We start from the raw sequence: 22,419 nt of genomic DNA, 5'->3' as shown, positions 1-22,419 counted from the left end.
GTCTGGGCTTTGTGATGGCCACTCCAATACCTTGCCTTTGATGTCCTTAAGCCATTTTGCCACAACTTTGGAAGTATGCTTGGGGTCATTGTCCATTTGGAAGACCCATTTGCGACCAAGCTTTCACTTCCTGACTGTTGTCTTGAGATGTTGCTTCAATATATCCACATAATGTTCCTTCCTTATGATGCCATCTATTTTGTGACGTGTACCAGTCCCTCCTGCAGCAAAGCATCCCCACAACATGATGCTGCCGTGCTTCACGGTTGGGATGGTGTTCTTTGGCTTGCAAGCCTCCCCCTTTTTCCTCCAAACATAACAATGGTCATTATGGCCAAACAGTTCTATTTTAGTTTCATCAAACCAGAGGCAGGAAACTGACTTGTTGGAAAGGTGCCAACCTATGAGGGTGCCACGTTGTAAGTCACTTAGCTCTTTAGTAAGGCCATTCTACTGCCAATGTTTGTCTATGGAGATCAAATGGCTGTGTGTTCGATTTAACACACCTGTCACTAACGGGTGTGGCTGAAATAGTCTAATCCACTAATTGGAAGGGGTGTCCAAATAATGTTGTATATGCAGTGCATTCAGAAATTATTCAGACTGATTGCCTTTTCCCACATTTTGTTACGTTACAGCCTTACTCTAAAATTGATGAAATTGTTGTCCTCAGCAATCTATTCACAATAGCTCATAATGACAAAAATTACTTGCTGTTTGGGGTTTTAGGCTGGGTTTCTGTACAGCACTTTGAGATATCAGCTGATGTACGAAGGGCTATATAAATAAATTTGATTTGATGAGACTCCAAATTGAGCTAAGGTGCATCCTGTTTCCATTGATTATCCTTGATAGTTTAGAAAACTATGATAAGAATCCACCTGTGGTAAATTCAATTGATTGTACATGATTTGGAAAGGCACATACCTGTCTATATAAGGTCCCACAGCTGACAGCTTGGTTTTTACCTAGACATGCACTATGAGGTTGAAGGAATAATCCGTAGAGCTCCGAGACAGGATTGTGTCGAGGCACAGATCTGGGGAAGGGTACCAAAATAATTCTGCAGCATTGAAGCGCCCTAAGAACAGTCACCTCCATTATTCTTAAATGGAAGAAGTTTGGAACCACCAAGACTCCTCCTAGAACTGGCCAAACTTAGCAATCAGGGGAGAACGGCCTTGGTCAGGGAGGTGACCAATAACCCGATGGTCACTCTGACAGAGTTCTTCTGTGGAGGTGGGAGTACCTTCCAGAAGGACAGCCATCTCTGCAGCACTCCACCAATCAGGCCTTTATCATAGAGTGGCCAGATGGAAGCCATTCCTCAGTAAAAGGCACATGATAGCCCGCTTAGAGTTTGCCAAAAGGCACCTAAAATATTCTCAGGCCATGAGAAACAAGATTCTCTGGTCTGATGAAACCAAGATTGAACTGTCTGGAGGAAAGCTGGCACCATCCCTACAGTGAAAAATGGTGGTGGCAACATAATCATGCTGTGGGGATGTTTTTCAGCGGCAGGGACTGGGAGACTTGTCAGGATTGAGGCAAAGATGAACGGAGCAAAGTACAGAGATCCTTGATGAAGTCCTGAACGCTCTGGAGCAGGTTCTCAGACTGAGGCAAATGTTCACCTTCCAACAAGACAATGACCTTAAGCACACAGCCAAGACAAGGCAGCAGTGGCTTTGGGACAAGTCTCTGAATGTCATTGAGTGGCAGAGCCAGAGACCGGACTTGAACCTGATCGTACATCTCTGGAGAGACCTGAAAAACAGGAAACAGCAAAGAGAACACGCCTAGCCACATTGACGGGACCGCAGTTGAGAAGGTGAAAAGCTTTTAAGTTCCTCTGCGTACACGTCACCGACAATCTGAAATGGTCCACCCACACAGATCATGTGGTGAAGGCGCAACAGCGTCTCTTCAACCTCAGGAGGCTCACAAACGTTTACAGATGCACAACTGAGAGCATCCTGTCGGGCTCCATCCCCACCCGCAACCGTAGGGCTCTCCAGAGGGTGGTGCGGTCTGCCCAACGCATCACCGGGGGCACACTGCCTGCACTCCAGGACACCTACAGCACCAGATGTCACAGGGAGACCAAAAAGATCAAAGGCATCAACCACCCGAACCACAGCCTGTTCACCCCGCTACCATCCAGAAGCCAAGGCCAGTACAGGTACATCAAAGCTGGGACTGCGAGACTAAAATAAACAGCTTTTATCTCAAGGCCATCAGACTGTTAAATAGCCACCACTAGCCAGCTACCACCCGGTTACTCAACCCTGCTCCTTTGAGGCTGCCGCCCTATATACATATACATGGAATCACTGGTCACTTTAATAATGTTTACATACTGCTTTACTCATTTCATAGGTACTGTATTCTATTCTACTGTATTTTGGCCAATGCCTCTGACATTGCTTGTCCTAATATTCATATATTTCTTAACTCCATTATTTTACTTTAGATTTGTGTATTGTAGTGAATTGTTCGATATTACTGCACTGTTGGAGCGAGGAACACAAGCATGTCACTACACCCACAATAGCATCTGCTAAATATATTTTGCAAAAATGTGTTTTTGCTTTGCTATTATGGGGTCGTGTGTAGATTCTTGAGGGGAAAAAAACTATTTCACCAATTTTAGAATAAGGCTGTAATTTAACAAAATGTGTAAAAAGTCAAGTGGTCGGAATACTTTTCCAATGCACTGTAGTGTGTATCCAAGAAAGCATCCGAGTGAGCAAAACAGAGCCCCACTTTTGCCCATTTATCTGATGCAGTCTGGCCAGAAATATACTGAACAAAAATATAAACACAAGTAAAGTTTTGGTCCCACGCTTCAAGAGCCGAAATAAACTCCAGAAATTTTCAATAAGCACAATTGTATTTAGTAGTCAATAATATACTATAGATATTGCCTCCTAATATTGTACAATCGGTGTGTCGCTTCACTGGCCTGGGATATTGTTTGAATTCAAGACCAGATTGATCTCAAATTGTCAGTATCAAAGTAGCCACTCATTTCAGTCGTGTGTGGGTTTAAAAAATATTCAGCTAATATCTATCATGTCAATGATGTGGAAACAAAATATGCCTACAAAGAAATGCTAGTTTGTTAACACCACCTGCTTTAAGTCACAAGCGTAAGTTACTCAAGATTTGAATGCAGATTCCCATTCAAATTATTGGTATGCAGTTTGACATTTCAACAGCAAAACGTGAAGAATTATCGAGACACGGTGTGGGCATATAGGTGGAGTATGCATTTTAAGCACCTAGTCTAGAATTAAGGAAGGCACAAGGGGGGTGTGATATATGGCTAATATACCACAGCCAAGGGCTGTTCTAAGGCACGACCCAACGCGGTGTGCCTGGGTACAGCCCTTAGCCGTGGTATATTGGCAATAAGAATTTGTTCTTAACTGACTTGCCTAGTTAAATAAAGGTAAAAAAAAAAAAAAAAAAAAATTTATTGGCTGACAGCCATTGTATATGAGACCATATGCCACAGGTATGACAAAACATGTATTTTTATTTCCATATACCACACCTCCTCGGGCCTTATTGTTTAATTATAGAAATGCTACATTTATTTTTCCAATTATGGGCTTGTGGTGCAGTTAACTAAGTGAAAGTAATAAAGTGGTGTATATTTCAGAGGACGCTGACATCTTTAAAAATATGTTTAATACAGACAAACGAACATTAAATGTTCTAGCTCATTCATGTCAGTCAATCCTTTTAAGACTGCATAATAGGAAAATAAAACATTACCAACAGAACCGATTAAGAGAATATTAAAAACCGACTCAAGACAGGTAAAATATTAAATAGTTAAGAAATGTAAAAGGAAAGTCACATTCTACAAGTTCTGACACCTGAGTGGTAATATGGACCCGAGTGGGGTATCGTGAGTGTCATTTTCTGCCATCTTGGAACGATTGAGGGATTTGTTTTCCTTCTTGCCTGCCTTCTTTTGCTGAAAGGAGAAAACATTACATTCAAACAAAGCCATAGCTGGGGCTAGGAGCGAGAGATGACAGTACATTAACAAAGAAACACTGGGGCAATCTTACCTTGAAGAATGGCACTCTTCCATTCTCGTAGCACATGAGGTTTTCGTCGATATAAGATGGCTCAGTGACATAGCTGTCGTTGTAGACGCTCAACTCGTCCTCCAGAGAGTCCTATGGCAACAGATGTCATAACATCTATTCTGTACACTGAACTTCACCCTTTCCAATGTCATTATTGCCTATTACATGCTGAATAGTCTAGATCAGTCAGTATTCGTAGTCCGTGTATCCAGTAGAGGTTGACCAATTAAAATCGGAATAACCGATTAATTAGGGCCGATTTCAAGTTCATAGCAATCGCAATCTGCATTTTTGGACTCAGATTATATTGCAATCTTTGAGGAGACTGCGTGGCAGGCTGACCACCTGTTACGTGAGTGCAGGCAGCAAGGAGCCATGGTAAGTTGCTACCTAGCATTAAACTTAATCTTATAAAAATATATAATTTTTTAAAATCAAGCTTAACATAATCACTAGTTAACTACACATGGTTGAAAGATATTACCAGTTTAACTAGCTTGTCCTGCGTTGCATATAATCAACACAGTGCCTGTTCTCTTGCATTCAGTGTAAGCAGAGTCAGGGTATATGTAGCAGTTTAGGTTGTCTGGCTTGTTGAACTGTGTGAAGACCATTTACTTTAGATTTGTGTGTTAGTGAAATGCTTGTGTTCCTCACTCCAACAGTGCAGCAATACAAGCATTTCACTACACCCACAATAACATCTGCTAAATATATGATATTTTGCAAAAATGTTTAAACCAGCTCTTCGCAATACTTGAAGCACAGCGATGTTATTGACTTCAAGCCCATCAACTCCCGAGATTAGACTGGCAATACTACAGTGCCTATAAGAACATCCAATAGTCAAAGGTCTATGAAATACAAAATGGTATAGAGAGAAATAGCCCTATAATAACTACAACCTAAAACTTCTTAACTGGGAATATTGAAGACCCATGTTAAAAAGGAACCACCAGCTTTCATATGTTCTCATGTTCTGAGCAAGGAACTTAAACGTTAGCTTTTTTTTACATGGCACATATTGCAATTTTACTTTCTTTTCCAACACTGTTTTTGCATTAAATAATGAAACATGTTCAATTTGGGTTTATTTGAGACTAAATTGATTGATTTATGTATTATATTAAGTAAACAATACTGTTCATTCAGTATGGTTGTAATTGTCATTACTACACATAAAAAAAAGGGAAAAAAAAGAAATCGGTATTGGTGTTAAAATCATAAATCGGTCAACCTCTGGTATACAGTTCCCTTAACGTAACCGTGACAGTAATCTGCGATACTTCCCCAAACCGACATGACCCAACCAGGTAAAATTGGGATCTAATGTGTACCTGATCGACCTGCTTCTCCTCCTCTACTGTGTCACACTGGAACAGGGCTGCCTGCAGCTCCTCCTGCTGGTGGCGGAAGCTGTCCAGCAGTTCAGCTCTGCTCTTCGACTTGGCCAGGAGACATGGGTACACAAACTCCCTCCTCTGAGGAGTTGTACCTGCCAGAACAAAACAATGTCAGTGACTCAGACTATACATGTAGAAGAAAAAAAGCCAATTTAACATTTTAGATGGCATTACATCCGCGTCAGGCTCACCAGTTGGGACATCCTGTTTGAGCTGCTCACTGAGGAAACTGTGGACACTGACCACGCCACCCTCCACGTGGGCCTTGAGTTCTATGTGGTGGTGTTCCAGAGTGTTCTGGTCCAGTGACGTCTGCTCCTTCAAGGCACCCAGACCCTCCTCCACCAGCCCTTGCTGCTGCTGCAGTTGACCACTCACCTCCTGGACCCTCTCCTCACAGCTCTGCTCCACCCTCTGATTCACACCACAGAGAAACACCGGTCAGGATTTCAGTTATGATGAATACTGACATGTAAGGAGCTGCTCAGGGATTTCGAAGCTAATCATTTTTGTAAAACTGAACAGTGTGGTACCAGACTAATATTTTCCGGCACTGAGCAAATTTCAGGTCTGCTGAGCGCAAACTTAAACCGTGTGCAACTTCCAGCACGTGTTTACTGTGAACAGAGGCTTTAATTTACTGTTTCAGTGGCCAAATAACCTACTGTGACTATTTGACCATAAATGTACACCTATCAGAGTGGCTTACCATAAAAAAAAATATTTATTTTAGAAAACGCATCATGTAAAATTAACATGGAAATTGGTTATATCATTCAGCCTACAGTAGCAGCCAATGTATAGTGTTTAATGTAGGCCTACATTCCATGAAACTTTTCCTTCAGACAAGGTGGAGACTGAACATTGTGTTTAATACAAGAAAAAAAAAAAAAAAAGGCATAGTTATTCCCATATCATTATTAAAGACAATCAGACAAGTTATGCTACTCTGTGCCTATTGGCTACTTAGCTTATTCAGACTCGTCTCAAAATAAAACACTTCCCCTTAAGACAAAGAAAAGCTCTTTACCTGGCACGCTTTTCAAAGATGGCTAGAAAATGTACACGTTTTGTGATCTTGTAGGAAGCACAAATTTGCTGTAACTGGGTTAATAATTTACTAACTAGCAAATAATATGAACAAAATGTGCACACGGTGCTACATGCGATTGTTTTGAGATCAAAGCGTGAGCTGCATAAATCACAACCGCTCATGCTGTAAAACAGTCCAGTTCAAAGTGAATGGCACAAATCCATATGGCAATTGTCTACTTGCACATAGGCCTACTGCAGTTGTGATTGGTTATGCCACACTGGTCTGTGTAAAGGAATACAATAGAATCCTACTCTGATGCGCGCAAATGTCGGTCGACCGAGAATAACCCGTTTGTTCTTCCAATCTGAAAAAAAAGGTGTACTTTTCCATATATAGACACCCTACACGCCGAGCTGGTCTGATGCTTTAAGTGCACTCTTAGATAAAATTACTCGTAACGGGCGAATGTTTACTGGTTGCTCAGGAGGGAAAGTCAGATCTGTGGAAGACATCGGAGATAAAGAGGGTATAGGAGCAAGCGTTGCGTGAGTATTATGTGCCAAACGGGTGCGATTAGAATACAATATTTTTTCTTATAATTTGGAAAAGTGCACACTAAATAAGTGTACCAGAGTGTTAAGGAAAAAATATGAAGCCTTTAAAACAGCAAAGACAAAAACAGTTGCATGCATTTGTGATTTGCAGTTTATTTATCGCTTAGGAAAATTATTCAAAGCTCCCTTTCTTATTCCGTTTTAAAACTAAAAGTTTGATTGCATTTCAAAGCATGAATGACTCGTATGCTGTGTCATGACATGAAGGACTGATACATACAGTAGCATACAGTGCCTTTGGAAAGTTCAGACCCCTTGACTTTCTCCACATTGTTAGCCTTATTCTAAAATGTATATTTTTTTAAAATAAAATAATCCTCAGCAATCTACACACAATACCCTATAATGACAAAGCAAAAACCAGTTTAGAAATTTGAGAAAATTATTATTATTAAAAATGGGGGGGGAAGAAAACATACCTTTACATAAGTATTCAAACCCGTTGCGATGAGACTCGAAATTGAGCTAAGGTACATCCTGTTTCATTGATCATCCTTGAGATGTTTCTACAACTTGATTGGACTCCCCCTGTGGTAAATGCAATTGATTGGCCATGATTTGGAAAGGCACACACGTCTATATAAGGTCCCACAGTTGACAGTGCGTATCAGAGCAAAAACCAAGCAATGAGGTCGAAGGAGTTGTCCGTAGAGCTCCAAGACAGGATTGTGTAGAGGCACAGATCTGGGGAAGGGTACCAACATATTTCTGCAGCACTGAAGGTCCAAGAACACAGTGGTCTCCATCATTCTTAAAATGGAATTAGTTTGGAACCACCAAGACTCTTCCTAGAGCTGGCCCGCACAGCCAAACTGAGAAATCGGGGGAGAAAAGCCTTGGTCAGAGAGATGACCAAGAACCCAATGGTCACCGACAGAGCTCTATAGGTCCTCTGGAAATGGGAGAAACTTCCAGAAGGACAACCATCTCTGCAGCACTCCACCAATCAGTCCTTTATGGTAGTGACCAGACAGAAGCCACTCCTCAGTTAAAGGCACATGACAGCGCACTTGGAATTTGCCAAAAGTCAAACACTCAGAACATAAAAACAAGATTCTCTGGTCTGATGAAACCAAGATCAAATGCCAAGCTTCATATCTGTAGGAAAACTGGCACTATCTACACAGTGACGAATGGTGGTGGCAGCATCATCCTGTGTGGATGTTTGTCAGCTGCAGGGTCTGAGAGACTAGTCAGAATCGAGGCAAAGATGAATGGAAAAAAATTACAGAGAGATCGTTGATGAAAACCTGCTCCAGAGCACTCAGGAGCACAAACTGGGGCGAAGGTTCACTTGCCAACAGGACAATGACCCTAGACACATAGCCAAGAATGCAGGAGTGGCTTCGGGACAAGTCTGAATGTCCTTGAGTGGCCCAGCCAGAGACCAGACATGAACATCTCTGGAGAGACCTGAAAATAGCTGTGAAGCAACACTCCCCATCCAACCGGAGAGCTTCAGAGGGATCTACAGAGAAAAATGGGATAAACTCCCCAAATACAGGTGTGCCAAGCTTGTAGCGTCATACCCAAGAAGATTCGAGGCTGTAATCTCTGCCGAAGGTGCTTCAAAGTACTGAGTAAAGGGTCTGAACACTTATGTAAATAGGATATTTCAGTTTTTTTTTGCTTTGTCATTATGGAGTATTGTGTGTAGATTGATTTAAATGTATGTTTTACTCATCAATTTTAGAATAAGACTGTTACGTATCAAAATATGGAAAAAGTAAAGGGTTCTGAATACTTTCCAAATGCACTGTATGCATGTATACACGCACACACACAGTACAGGTCAAAAGTAGACACCTACTCATTCCAGGGTTTCTTTTTTCCTATATTGTAGAATAGTGAAGACATTAAATCTAAGAAACATACGAAATCATGTAGTAACCAAAAGTATTAAATCAAAGTAACTGATTCTTCAAAGTAGCCACCCTTTGCATTCTCTCAACCAGTTTCATGAGGTAGTCACCTGGAATGCATTTCAATTAACAGGTGTGCCTAGTTAAAAGTTAATTTGTGGAATTTCTTGTGGAATTTCTTAACATCTTAATGCGTTTGAGCCAATCAGTTGTGTTGTGACAAGGTAGAGGTGGTATACAGAAGATAGCCCTATTTGGAAAAAGACAAGTTCATATTATGGCAAGAACAGCTCAAATAAGCAAAGAGAAACAGTCCATCATTTCTTTAAGACATGAAGGTCAGTCAATCCAGGACATTTCAAGTAACTTGAAAGTTTCTTCAAGTGCAGTCGCAAAAACCATCAAGCGCTATGATGAAACTGGCTCCCATGAGGACCGCCACAGGAAAGGAAGACCCAGAGTTACCAATGCTGCAGAGGCTCAGTTCATTAGAGTTAACTGCACCTCAGATTGCAGCCCAAATAAATGCTTCAGAGTTGAACAGACATCAAAATCAACTGTTCAGAGGAGACTGCATGAATTAGGCCTTCATGGTCAAATTGCTGCAAAGAAACCACTATTAAAAAGGATACTAATCATAAAGAAGAGACTTGCTTGGGGCAAGAAACACAAGCAATGGACATTAGACCGGTGGAAATGTGTCCTTTCGTCTGAGTCCAAATTTTTGGTTCCAACAGCTGTGTCTTTGTGAGATGCAGAGTAGGTGAACAGATGATCTCTGCTTGCATGGTTCCCACCGTGAAGCATGGAGGAAGGGGTGTAAATTGCTGGTGACACAGTCAGTGATTTATTTAGAATTCAAGTCACACTTGAGCAGGATAGCTAACAGCATTCTGTAGCGATACGCCATCCCATCTGGTTTGCACTTAGTGGCACTATCATTTGGTTTTTCAACAGGACAATGGCCCAACACACCTCCAGGATGTATAAGGGCTATTTGGCCAAGAAAGAGTGGAGTGCTGCTTCAGATGACCTGGCCTCCACAATCACCAAGCTCAACCCAATTGAGATGTTTTGGGATGAGTTGGACCGCAAAGTGAAAGAAAAGCAGCCAACAAGCTCTCAGCATATGTGGGAACTCCTTCAAGACCGTTGGAAAAGCATTCCAGGTGGAGCTGGTTGAGAGAATGACAAGAGTACGCAAAGCTGTCAAGGCAAAGGGAGGCTACTTTGAAGAATCTAAAATATTATTAGATTTGTTTAACACTTTTGTTACGACATGATTCCATGTGTTATTTCATAGTTGATGTCTTCACTATTATTCTACAATGTAGAAAATAGTACAAATAAAGAAAAGCCCTTTTAATGAATAGGTGTCCAAACTCCTGACTGGTACTAATATGAAATTCAATCTCCTACATTTTCTTAAACAATTAATAGGCAAGAACTGTTTCCTCATTCCGCTGCTGCCTCCGCCACATTGTTCTCAACACCAATACGCTGGTTAACTTTGCTATTATGTATATAGCAACATAGGGAAAGGCGCCAATTCAACGGCACACTGAAGATTGTTTCAGAACCGTGGACAGCGACCTCTATCCAACACAGGAGAAAGCGCATGTTACAAAATATTATTTATTAGTGGTGCATAATTATTTTCACATAATATAACCATGTACAATTTCAGGTATCACATGTTTTTGAGTAAAGACTGTGCCATCCCCGTGGCCACCGCAATTGTTTTGTCTACCGAAACAGGGGTGAATCAGACAGCCCGTGCACCATGAAAAAACGATTTGCGATTGCTCGACCAACAGCCTATTGACCAGTTAACTAAATGGGGTTAGTCCTAATGAGGTCTGATAAAAAGGTCTGATCCTGTTGGTATCCAACATGCCATAGGACTGCTGAACACTTGAACTGGACTGCAGACTCTACAAACCTTAGAGCACACATACAGTACATTCATGACACACACACACACACAACTAATGATTGCTAAATACTGCACAATATAAAACACTGCCACCCCCCCCCCCCCCCCCAATCCCTGCCTTCCCCAAAACACATGAACATATTGGACTATAAATTGTGCCTTCCTGTATTATAATAAAAAGTGAATTCTATTCTACTAAGCTATTTACTTTGTTTGTATTCTTATATTTTATCATTTCTTACAACTGAAACTTCTAGGCCAAGAAAATTGGCAAAATAGCAATGTTATGTTAGTACTCCATTTCATAAAGTACCACCAAGTCCCTGTTTGAGGTAAAACTGCACAATATTCTGTCTGAGTGTATAGTTTACCTGTAGCAGGGTCTGAGCAGAGGCGGTGTTCTCTCTCATCAGGGTGAGCTGAGCATGGGAGTCAGTGCTGTCCTTGGTAGAGGCACACCATTGCAGACTCCTCTTACACAGTTGGGTCAGCGAGCTGTGCAGGTGGCTGCAGTAGACGGAGCACTCCTCCATCGTATGCTGGGCCTCCTGGGCAGTCTGCTGGACCTCAGAGATAAGGCTGGCGGTGGAGGACGCTAGACGCTCCTTTTGGGTTGCGGTCTGGTTCTCAGCTGCACTGCATCTCCTGGAAGACAGAATCAAATGAATTAGAGGCTATGCACTGGCAAACATCAAGTGAAAAGAGTAATATGCAGATTCAATGGACAAAGTCAACGACATGGTAGGGCTGACTCCAATTAGTCAACCGGTCGATTGTTTGGTCGTTAGGCTGTTGGTCGACCGAGATTGTGTGTTACTGCTTTACTAAAACACACACCCAACTCAGTGAACTAATCCATTGGAGGCCAAGACTAAAAGCCAATTTATGTTTGATCCGAAAATGTGGTTTGAGGCTCCATATGGAGAGATTAACGCAATTGCGGAGCCTCCAGAGGCAAAATCAAGCTCTGTACTGCATCGCCATGCGCGTCCCAAATGTTGTAACAATGAGAAGGGATCTGTACAGCTCCGCATTGACATGACATTGGTTGACGGTAGGTGGGGGAGGTACATCCTGTATAAACACAAACTCACTTCTTTGAGAACAGCTGTGCATTGCGCCGTTAAGCGCAAGAAGTATGAATGCCCTGACATCTGATGACACACATACATATATACATATATATAACTAAATGCTGCATGGCCAATGCAGACGTCAGATTGTGCGTGCTCAATGCGCTCTCTCCCGCAGATTTGTGCACATTCATAACTTCATTGTGTGAATTGTTTGCATATATCACCAGTAGTATATTTAAGCAATAAGGCCCGAGGAGGTGTGTTATATGGCCAATATACCACAGCTAAGGGCTGTTCATAAGCGCAACGCAGAGTGCCTGGACACAGCCCATAGCCATATATCACAGACACATTGTTCGCTGAGTGCACAACCTATGCTACAGTTTGTTTATTTCATTCCATTTTACAAATTGTCAATTTAGTAGTCTTTTGTTTGGAGCTCTGCGGTCGATGTTGATTAAGGACACGCACGCATAGAAGTAGGCCTACAAGCTACCGTGAAAATGTAGGCACAAAAAGTGTTTATTTGGGGATATGATAGTATTTCTGATTGGCTTGACGCACCATCACTAATGACCTGTGGAGCTTCTCAAAGTAATCTTTTCACCTCAAACGGCAATCAAACAGCAGCTGTTTTTACATCCATTGAGAATTACAATAGACGACTTTCGGTCAACCACAAAAAATATATATATTTGAGTCGGGACAGCCCTAACGCCATGGACAGGTATATCACATCACATTAGGCCAATGGCCCAGTTAAGACAGCCCAGTTGCACTTACGTTTGCAGGGTCTGCTGAAGGGACTGGACAGGGACCTGCAGGGCGTCGGAGGCACTCATCAGGCCAGCGTAGTTATTCTGGGTCTCCATGGCCAGGAGGTTGAGCTGGTTCTGCAGACACTGGATCACTTGGGTCATGCCCTGTAGGGGAGGTGATGTCACAAGGTCAGATCAAAAAGCACACTTGTTGCCCAAACAGCCTCGATAGTGAAGTTTTTTTTATTTTTGTCAACATCCAGATGTCTAACAGGGACTGGACCAATGGTATAAAAGCAGAGTAGACATTGCCAGAGCAACCCTATTGTGCATATCAAAGTGTATTACTTTGACATCTTGTTTTTTCAGATAATTGCAGAGGGTGATAAGAGAAGACACTTTATAGACCACTCCAAATCGATCCCAGGCCGTACCGTCTGATGCTCCTTGTCTGCTCTGCTGATCTGTTTCTTCAGGTTGTTGTGCTCAGTCTTTAGGGAGCCGAGACCTGCTGTGGCAGTCTCCCTCAGGGCAGCCAGGTCCTGGGCATGGCCACTGAAGAACGACGTCATCTCCACCTTCATGGACGCCATCTGGGAAAAAGGAAAGCATTCATTAAATTGTCTAACACATGCATAAGCAAAGTATTTAGAGTATATACAATGCATTATTTCAGCCAGCTTCACTTACCTTAGCTGCCAGGGCATGGTGGCTCCCCAGTGTCTTCTTCAGGCTGTCATTCATGGCCATGATGGCACTGAAACCAGGCAACATCTGGGCCACCAGGACCTCCTCAAGCTCCAACTTGTGCTCCTCCTGTTAAAACAGGATCATATTAATCAATAAATATCACACACACACACACACCTCTTTATACAGATGTATACAAAAACAGAAAAAACACCAGAAAAAGAACCGACATGGCTTAATTTCTACCCTTACCAAAACCTGGTGCAGAGTGTTTTTGGCCTCCGCACACAGAGTCTCTTGCGCCATCAACTTAGCCTGACACTTGGTCATGCCATCAGTAAACAGGTTATTGATGCCGCAGAAGGACGCGGCTACAGTAGCCATGGCACCTTTGAAGGCTTTGTCGTTGACTGTAAGAAGACCCTCTGAGGGAGCAAAAGACATTCAATCAGATATTAATTCCTATGATGCACTCATATCACTCTTGTAAACTACCGGTCCATTTCAAGCTGCTCACCAACTGAGGTTTTGTAGGAGTCCAGCATGCTCTGGTGCTTGTTGCGCTGGTCTTCCACAGAGTTCTGCATCTGGCTGAACATAGCATCCATGTGGTCGGTAAAACTAATCTGGATTTCAGAGTTGTGCTCCTCAACTTTCTTCTTCCTCTCTAGCTTAGCATGCAGGTCAGATACATCTTTGGTGCTCACATCAACAGTTGTCAGCAACTGGAGAAAAAAAATGTTAAATCTTAAAAACAGACAGTCATACAGTACATGCTCAAATGTCATTTTAGTCATTTAGACTGAACTGTTAACCAGAGCGAATTACAGCAGTGCGTGTATACATTTTCGTACTGGCCGTAACGTCGTCACCCTAACCTTGTCTGCAGTGGTGTACAGTTTCTCCTCAGTGGTGGCCAGCTCAGACACTATAAACGCCTCCTCAGTGAGCTTCTGTTTGGTCTCCTGCAGGTCCTTGTGAGTCTCCTCCAGCTTATGGTTCTTCTCCTCCAGATCATTGATGCACTGGTCCAGCTTATCCTTGCTATCCTCAAACAGCTCAAAGACCTGGGAATGAGGGACGATCACAATATTATTGGATTAGTCATGTGGAGCCAGTAGCCATTGTTCAGCTCATCCAAAAACAGGAAGTAAAATGACATTTTTAAACATGCTTACTCTCTTCAGCTCCTCCTCCACTGATGCAATCTTCTCGGTGTATTCTGTTATATGCTCCTCTTGGGAAGATATCAGGCCCGCCATGCTCCTGTGGGGTGATAAATTAAAATGTTAAACTCCTGTACTTTCTCCTTTTGAAATTATTAAATTCCAATACAGATTTTAGTAAAAACGTGAAACATTAACAAAATATGCGTGTTGTACAATGGGCAATTACTCATAGTTCTCAGACGACAAATACACTCCATTCTTGTCACGAGTGGCAGCCAAATCCCGTTTTAGACGCTCAATTTCCTCTGTGTATTCCTGATAAAATACAATATTTTAGTACAAACATTTCACCAAATAAGATATTCTTAAAAACATACATAAAGTAAACAGAATTCTCCAAATTTCAATTTAGAGTTTCAGTTCTTATATTCACCTTGATAAGAGTTCTCTTTGTCAACTTCTGGTTCACCTCAGGCTTGTTCATGATGTTCTTGGCCCTGTTGGCATATTCCAGCGTGCTCAGAGTTTCCTGGGGATTTCACGAAATGAAAAGTTAGAGTATTGAGGCATTGCTAAAAACTAGACATCAATCTAGACACACGTGCCAAGAGACAATAAGACAGCCAGACACACCTCCAGGTTTATTGAGGCTGGGGAAACGGTGGCGATGATGGAGGTCTTGGTGCGGCCTCCCAGTGAGTCCTGGAGGATACGGGTGAGTTTGGACTCCCTGTAGGGCACGTGGGGCCTCTTCTCCACCAGTGCAGTGATCACCCTGCCCAGTGTCAACAGAGACTGGTTGATGTTGCCGGCCTCGCGCGCCCGCTTGTCCACAGCCCCCGATCGGCCGATGTTCTCACTGCCAGCAAGGTCCACCTACAAGATGAGGTCACATTAGCGAGAATTCCTGGTGGGCATCACAAGCAGGTGCACATACAGGACAAATATGTGATCTTTCTTTGTAAGTCACAGGGAGAGGATATGTGACAATGATATTTGTAGGTAATACCAGTTAACCGTACCAAATTCAGTTTTCCAATCTTGACCAGTTCCTCTCCTTCAATGGTGATCTCCTTCATATGAATCGTGACAGAGAACACAGAGTGAGAGCGGCTGAAAAACAAAAAGGGGCAGATCAATATTACACTATTCAAACGCTATAACGCCTTGCTATGAGAAGTTTAGCTGGTTAGACATGCAGGTTTACCTGGAGTAGGCATTCATAAGAGTGGAGGCAGTTTTTCTCTTGGCAGATCCACGCTCCAGAATCTGGTAAATCTCATTTTTGTTGTGTACCGTGATTTCCTCCAGGCCCTTGATTATGACACCCCTCTGATGGACAGAAAGTACATTTAAACATCATAACTAGTTTAAGAACATCACCCCATTTGGTGGAATAGCAGGTTGTCTATGGAAACAGTGACGTGTTGACACTTGTGGAATTCAACTAATTAGGAACGTACATAAACGTGAGAGTGAGTACTACCTTATTACGTGGATCATCAAACAATTGAAGGCGTTCAGTGACATCGGGACAAGGACTTAGCAGGTCAAACAGCTCTTCATTGTAAATCTCCAGCAAGGAAACCTTGACAGAAAACTCTGTCCCATTCTCAGACAGCTTCTCAAATATCTGATGAAGTGTCCGGGGAATGATACCAGCAAGAGGGTCCTGAAAGAGTAGATTCAAATCACACATTAGTACACATACAGAGGACAATAACAAAAACAGTCAACTGACAAATCTGACACAATTATGTTATACCTCTTCCCATGTAAATTCTTCATTCGGAGATCTTTCTCCTTCCATTGTGAAGGTCTTTCCTGTTCCAGTTTGGCCATATCTACATGACAAAAGCCATTTAAATCAAAAATATTTTAGAAAAACAGACAGACAAGTCTTCAGTGGCCAATGTCAGCTTCTTTTTTTTTGGGGGGGGGGGGGCACTCGGTGTTTGGTCGCTGCTCAGGTTTTTGTTTGTTAATTTGTGGATTGCGCTGTACTCTGCCACTAAATGTTGTCTATTGCTTGCTAGTGAAGGGGAATATATACATTTTAGAATAAGGCTGTAATGTAACAAAATGTGGGGAGTCGAGGAGTCTATACTTTCCGAATGCACTGTAACTGCCTTAATGCTGCTGGACCCTGCGAAGAGCCTTAATAAATAAACATATTGCTCACCATATGTCTGCTGCAGAGGGACAAGAGCCATGAGAAAACAAGTTTAGATGAGTTTTGGAAATAAGTTAATTATTTAACAATATCACACCGTTTGTACACTGACGAAATGTTATTCTTGCACCAGTTCAGTACTTTTATTTCCATGACTCATCTAAACTTGTTCTCATGGCTCTTGTCCCTCTGCAGCAGACATATGGTGAGCAATATGTTTATATTTATTAAGGCTCTTCGCAGGGTCCAGCAGCATTAAGGCAGTTACAGTGCATTCGGAAAGTATACAGACACCTACACTCCCCACATTTTGTTACGTTACAGCCATACTCTAAAATGGATTCAATATTATTTTTCTTAATCTACAAACAATACCCCAGAATGACAAAGCAAAATCAGGTTTAGACATTTTTGCAAATGTATTAAAAAACTGAAAAACTTTATTTACATACAGTTGAAGTCAGAAGATAAACTTAGGTTGGGGTCATTAAAACTCAAACTACAAACTGTAGTTTTGGCAAGTCGGTTAGAACATCTACTTTGTGCATGACAAGTTATTTTTTCAACAACTGTTTAAATACAGATTATTTCACTGTATGACAATGTCAATGGGTCAGAAGTTTACATACACTAAACTGACAGTGCCTTTAAACAGCTTGGAATATTCCAGAAAATGTCAGGGCTTTAGAAGCCTCTGATAGGCTAATTGACGTCATTTGGAGATGTACCTGTGGATGTATTTCAAGGCCTACCGTCAAACTCAGTGCCTCTGCTTTACATCAGGGGGGGCAAAAAAAATCAAAAGAAATTAGCCAAAACCTCAGAAGAAAAGTTGTAGAACTCCACAAGTCTGGTTCATCCTTGGGAGACACCTGAAGGTACCACGTTCATCTGTACAAACAATAGTATGCAAGTAGAAACACCATGGGACCACGCAGCATTCATACCACTCAGGAAGGAGACGTGTACTGTCTCCTAGAGATGAAAGGACTGGTGCGAAAAGTGCAAATCAACCCCAGAACAGCAGCAAAGGACCTTGTGAAGATGCTGGAGGAAACAGGTACAAAAGTATCTATATCCAGAGTAAAATGAGTCCAATAACAACATAACCTGAAAGGCCGCTCAGCAAGGAAGAAGCCACTGCTCCAAAACCAACATAAAAAAGCCAGACTAAGGTTTGCAACTGCACATGGGGACAAAGATGGTACTTTTCTGAGAAATGTCCTCTGGTCTGATGAAACAAAAAATAGAACTGTTTGGTCATAATGACCATTGTTATGTTTGGAGGAAAAAGGGGGAGGCTTGCAAGCCAAAGAACACAATCCCAACTGTGAAGCGCGGGGGTGGCAGCATTATGTTGTGGGGGTGCTTTGCAGCAGGAGGGACTGGTATACTTCACAAAATAGATAGCATCATAAGAGAGGAAAATTGTAGCTATGTTGAAGCAACATCAAGACAACAATCAGGAAGTTAAAGCTTGGTCGCAAATGGGTCTTCCAAATGGACAATGACCCCAAGCATACTTCCAAAGTTGTGGCAAAATGGCTTACGGACAACAATGTCAAGGTATTGGAGAGACCATCATAAAGCCAAAACCTAATTCCTATAGAAGATTTGTGGGCAGAACTGAAAAACCATGTGCGAGGAAGGAGGCCTACAAACCTGACTCAGTTACACCAGCTCTGTCAGGAGGAATGGGCCTAAATTCACCCAACTTATTGTGGGAAGCTTGTGGAAGGCTACCCGAACCATTTGAACCAAGTTAAACAATTAAAAGGAAAAGCTACCAAATACTAATTGAGTGTATGTAAACTTCTGACCCACTGGGAATGTGATGAAAGAAATAAAAGCTGAAATTCTCCACTATCATTCTGACATTTCACATTCTTAAAATAAAGTAGTGATCCTAACTGACCCGAGTTAGGGACTTTTTACTAGGATTAAATGTCAGGAATTATGAAAAACTGAGTTTAAATGTATTCGGCTTAGGTGTATATAAACTTCTGAATTCAACTGTAAGTATTCAGACCCCGTTTCCATTGATCATCCTTCTACAACTTGGGAGTCCACCTGTGGCAAATTCAATTAGACATGATTTGAAAAGGCACACACCTGTCTATATAAAGGCCCCACAGTTGACAGTGCATGTCAAAGCAAAAACCAAGACATGAGGTCGAAGGAATTGTCCATAGAGCTCAGAGACAGGATTGTGTCGAGGCACAGATCTGGGGAAGGGTTCCATGTAGCCATGGCTCTGTGGTACTGCCTTGTTCCGAGCCAATTGTAATTTGTGGCACCTGACCACACGACTGGACAGTAGTCAAGGTGTGACAAAACTATGGCCTGTAGGACCTGCCTTGATAGTGTTGAAGCAGAGCAGCGCTTTATTATAAAAACAGACTTCTCGCCATCTTAGCTACTGTTGCATCAACATGTTATGACCATGACAGGTCACAATCCAGGTTTACTCCAAGCAGTTTAGTAATCTCAAATTGCTCAATTTCCATACTCATTACAAGAGTCGCTTGAGGTTTAGTGAAAGGTACAAATCATTCACAATGCTTTTAGTTTGAAAGATTTAGGACTAACTTATTTCGAACCATTCTGAAACAGACTGCAGGTCTTTGATAAGTGTTGAAGTAATTTAACTTGCTGTAGTAGCTGACGTGCAGTTTTGAGTCATCCGCATACATAGACACACTTTACTGAAAGCCAGTGGCATGTCATTAGTCAAGAAATAAAAAAGTAAAAGGGCCTAGACAGCTGCCCTGGGGAATTCCTGATTCTAGCTGGATTACGTTGGAGAGGCTTCCATTAAAGAACACCCTCTGCTATAGTGTGGATAAAGTGTTACTTGTTGTTAGACAACATCAGATGGTATCATGAGGTCCCTGGCAATTCCCAGCCCTATGGCTAACAGCAAGTAAAATTCGGAGTATGAGTAAATGTACTTGGCAAATAAAGATGATTGATGTCAGTTATTACTTAGTACTTACGCAAAAACTGTACAGTTGTATCCACTTATCACTTCATCCAAAATGGGACAGACAACACTCTTGTAGACGTCGATTTGCTTTGCAGCTGGACCGAAAACCTGAGGGTTTGATAACATGTAACTTAAATGTCCAACCTTACAGATGGCCTTCCAACCCAAGTAGATATTGGTGTTAGTCCATTTTACACAACATTAGCTACATTAGTTACCATATCAAAAGTGTACATTTTCCTAGCTGCCTTGTCGCCAATCCCTCCCGTTCGCACATTGATCTCTTTTCTGTTTTCAACCGTATCAATGACTCCATGGGAGGCAGACTTGCGTTCCGCGTTGTTGAAGGGTCTGAAAAGGCAAGGGTAGAGAAGTTAACGAGACATTAGTTAAGCCTAGATACAGTGCATTCTTAAAGTATTCAGACCCCTGGACTTTTCCCACATTTTATTACGTTACAGTTCCCCCCCCCAAACAAACACCCCATAATGACAAAGCAAAAAAGTTGACAATTTTGCAGGACAACGCTCCCCATCCAACCTGACCGAGCTAGAGAGAATCTGCAGAGAAGATTGGGAGAAACTACCCAAATACAGATATTTCTCCCAATCTTCTCTGCAGATTCTCTCTAGCTCAGTCAGGTTGGATGGGGAGCGTCGCTGCACAGCTATTTTCAGGTCTCTCCAGAGATGTTCGATAGGCTTCAAGTCCGGCTCTGGCTGGGCCACTCAAGGACATTGAGACTTGTCCTGAAGCGAATCCTGAGTTGTCTTGGCTGTGTGCTTAGGGTTGTCCTGTTGGAAGGTGAATCTTAAACCCAGCCTGAGGTCCGGATGGCACTGGAGCAAGTTATCAACGATCTCTGTACTTTGCTCCATTCATCTTTCCCTCAATCCTGACTAGTCTCCCTGCCGATGAAAAACATCCCCACATATGGTGGTGGCAGCATCATTTTTTCACCGTAGGGATGGTGCCAGGTTTCCTCCAGACATGACACTTGGCATTCAGGCCAAAGAGTTCAATCTTGGTTTCATCAAACCAGAGAATCTGGTTTCTCATGGTCTGAGAGTCCTTTAGGTTCCGTTTGGCAAACTCCAAGCGGGCTGTCATGTGCCTTTTACTAAGGAGTGGTTTCCATCTGGCCACTACCATAAAGGCCTGATTGGTGGAGTGCTGCTGAGATTGTTGTCCTTCTGGAAGGTTCTTCCATCTCCACAGACAAAACTCAGTCAGAAAGGTGACCAAAACCCGATGGTCACGCTAACAAAGGCTGTTATCCTCCGATTGCGCAGTTTGGCCGTGCAGCCAGCTCTAGGATGAGTTCTTGGTGGTTCCAAACTTCTTCCAATTAAGAATCATGGATGCCACTTCTTGGGGACCTTCAATGCTGCAGACATTGAAAGTGCCTCGACACAATCCTGTCTCGGTGCTCTACGGACAATTAATTTGACCTCATAGCTTGGTTTTTCCTCTGACATGCACTGTCAACTGTGGCACCTTACAGACTGGTGTGTGCCTTTCCAAATCATGTCCAATCAATTTACAACAGGTGGACTCAAATCCAGTTGTAGAACAATCTCAAGGATGAGCAATGGAAACAGGATGCACCCGAGCTCAATTTCGAGTCCCATGAAGGGTCTGAATACTTCCGTAAATAAGGTGTTTTCTTTAATTTTTAATACATTTGCAAAAAATGTCTAAAACCATGTTTTTCCATTGTCATTATGGGGTATTGTGTGTAGAACGATAATGTTTTTATTTAAGCAATTTTAGAATAACGCGCAAGAAGTGTGAATACTTTCCAAATGCACTGTATCTGGCAAGTGTTGCTGTGACACCATGTCCAAATGTTTGTATTTAAGTCCCAACTGGTTTCATACAAGTCACGTTTAGCTTACCTGCATCTCACAACGACTTGAATATTTCTCCCCTTCTCATCCTTTTTGGCAACATTGAACAAGTTGTTCGAAGCCATGTTTGCAGAACACTCAAAATCTTGCCAACGTCAACTGTAACAAATAACGTTACCGTTTTTCAATTGAAAAACGCAAATGTTGTATTAGTTAGCTAACATAACGTTACTGTTATTCTAACTAGGCAATTAGGTAGTTAATTAACGGTAGCTATCTACTGTTACTAACTAGCGATTATCACTTCAATATATTTGCTAACGTTATCTTGCTTAGTTAGCTTGTTTACATAGGTTACATAGGCAACCAATCCAAATTTGTCATTACCAAATCTTTGCTCTCGGATTTCTCTCGAACAATTATCTTGTAGATGGCTAGCTAATTTTAACAAAAACAACTTGATTTGATTGCTAGCGCTCTTTCGTACGGACTGTGTAGTATTTGAAACGTTAAATACTTTCATCCGAGTTCAGCCAATCGCTAAATCGGAATGTCTCAAACGCGATTTTATTGGCAGTCTGTGGTCACATGAAAAATGGAGGAGTGATGCATCACGGGAACTAAGCTATACATTGGGACACATGCTAAAATACACTGCATGACCAAAAGTATGTGGACATCTGCTAACAGCTTATTCCAAAATCATGGGCATTAATATGGGATAGAGGTGAGGGCTCTGTGCAGGCCACTCTCATGCCAT

General features: G+C 42.1%; 1 protein-coding gene across 1 annotated transcript; it reads right to left on the bottom strand.

Moving 5' to 3' along the window:
- Nucleotides 1–3,679: 3,679 nt before the first annotated feature.
- Nucleotides 3,680–22,132, bottom strand: LOC139381472 (kinesin-like protein KIF11). Its single transcript, XM_071125038.1, has 23 exons — nucleotides 22,047–22,132; nucleotides 21,708–21,818; nucleotides 20,028–20,160; nucleotides 19,820–19,917; nucleotides 16,416–16,494; nucleotides 16,137–16,322; nucleotides 15,858–15,982; nucleotides 15,673–15,763; nucleotides 15,284–15,526; nucleotides 15,084–15,179; nucleotides 14,877–14,965; nucleotides 14,660–14,747; nucleotides 14,360–14,548; nucleotides 13,999–14,206; nucleotides 13,734–13,906; nucleotides 13,482–13,607; nucleotides 13,226–13,384; nucleotides 12,817–12,956; nucleotides 11,329–11,602; nucleotides 5,701–5,923; nucleotides 5,444–5,601; nucleotides 4,086–4,196; nucleotides 3,680–3,988 (listed from the first exon to the last, which is right to left on the bottom strand). The coding sequence occupies exons 2-23, from the start codon at nucleotides 21,782–21,784 to the stop codon at nucleotides 3,872–3,874; spliced, it is 3,183 nt and encodes a 1,060-aa protein (XP_070981139.1). The 5' UTR covers nucleotides 21,785–21,818; nucleotides 22,047–22,132; the 3' UTR covers nucleotides 3,680–3,871.
- Nucleotides 22,133–22,419: the final 287 nt, after the last annotated feature.

This window comes from Oncorhynchus clarkii, chromosome 23 (genome assembly GCF_045791955.1).
Source record: "Oncorhynchus clarkii lewisi isolate Uvic-CL-2024 chromosome 23, UVic_Ocla_1.0, whole genome shotgun sequence".
Taxonomy (NCBI): Eukaryota; Metazoa; Chordata; class Actinopteri; order Salmoniformes; family Salmonidae; genus Oncorhynchus; species Oncorhynchus clarkii.
Note: the sequence above shows the minus strand (reverse complement) of the source record. Positions and strands in the feature narration are given on the sequence as shown.

Bases quoted from the DNA above. Each gene is read 5' to 3' on its own strand.
- LOC139381472 (XM_071125038.1), bottom strand. From the start codon at position 21,784: ATGGCTTCGAACAACTTGTTCAATGTTGCCAAAAAGGATGAGAAGGGG. The intron at 16,495-19,819 runs GTAAGTACTAAG...TTTGTCATGTAG, and splicing joins TACAACTGTACAGTTTTTGC to ATATGGCCAAACTGGAACAG. The intron at 14,549-14,659 runs GTAAGCATGTTT...CCTCATTCCCAG, and splicing joins TGGAGGAGGAGCTGAAGAGA to GTCTTTGAGCTGTTTGAGGA.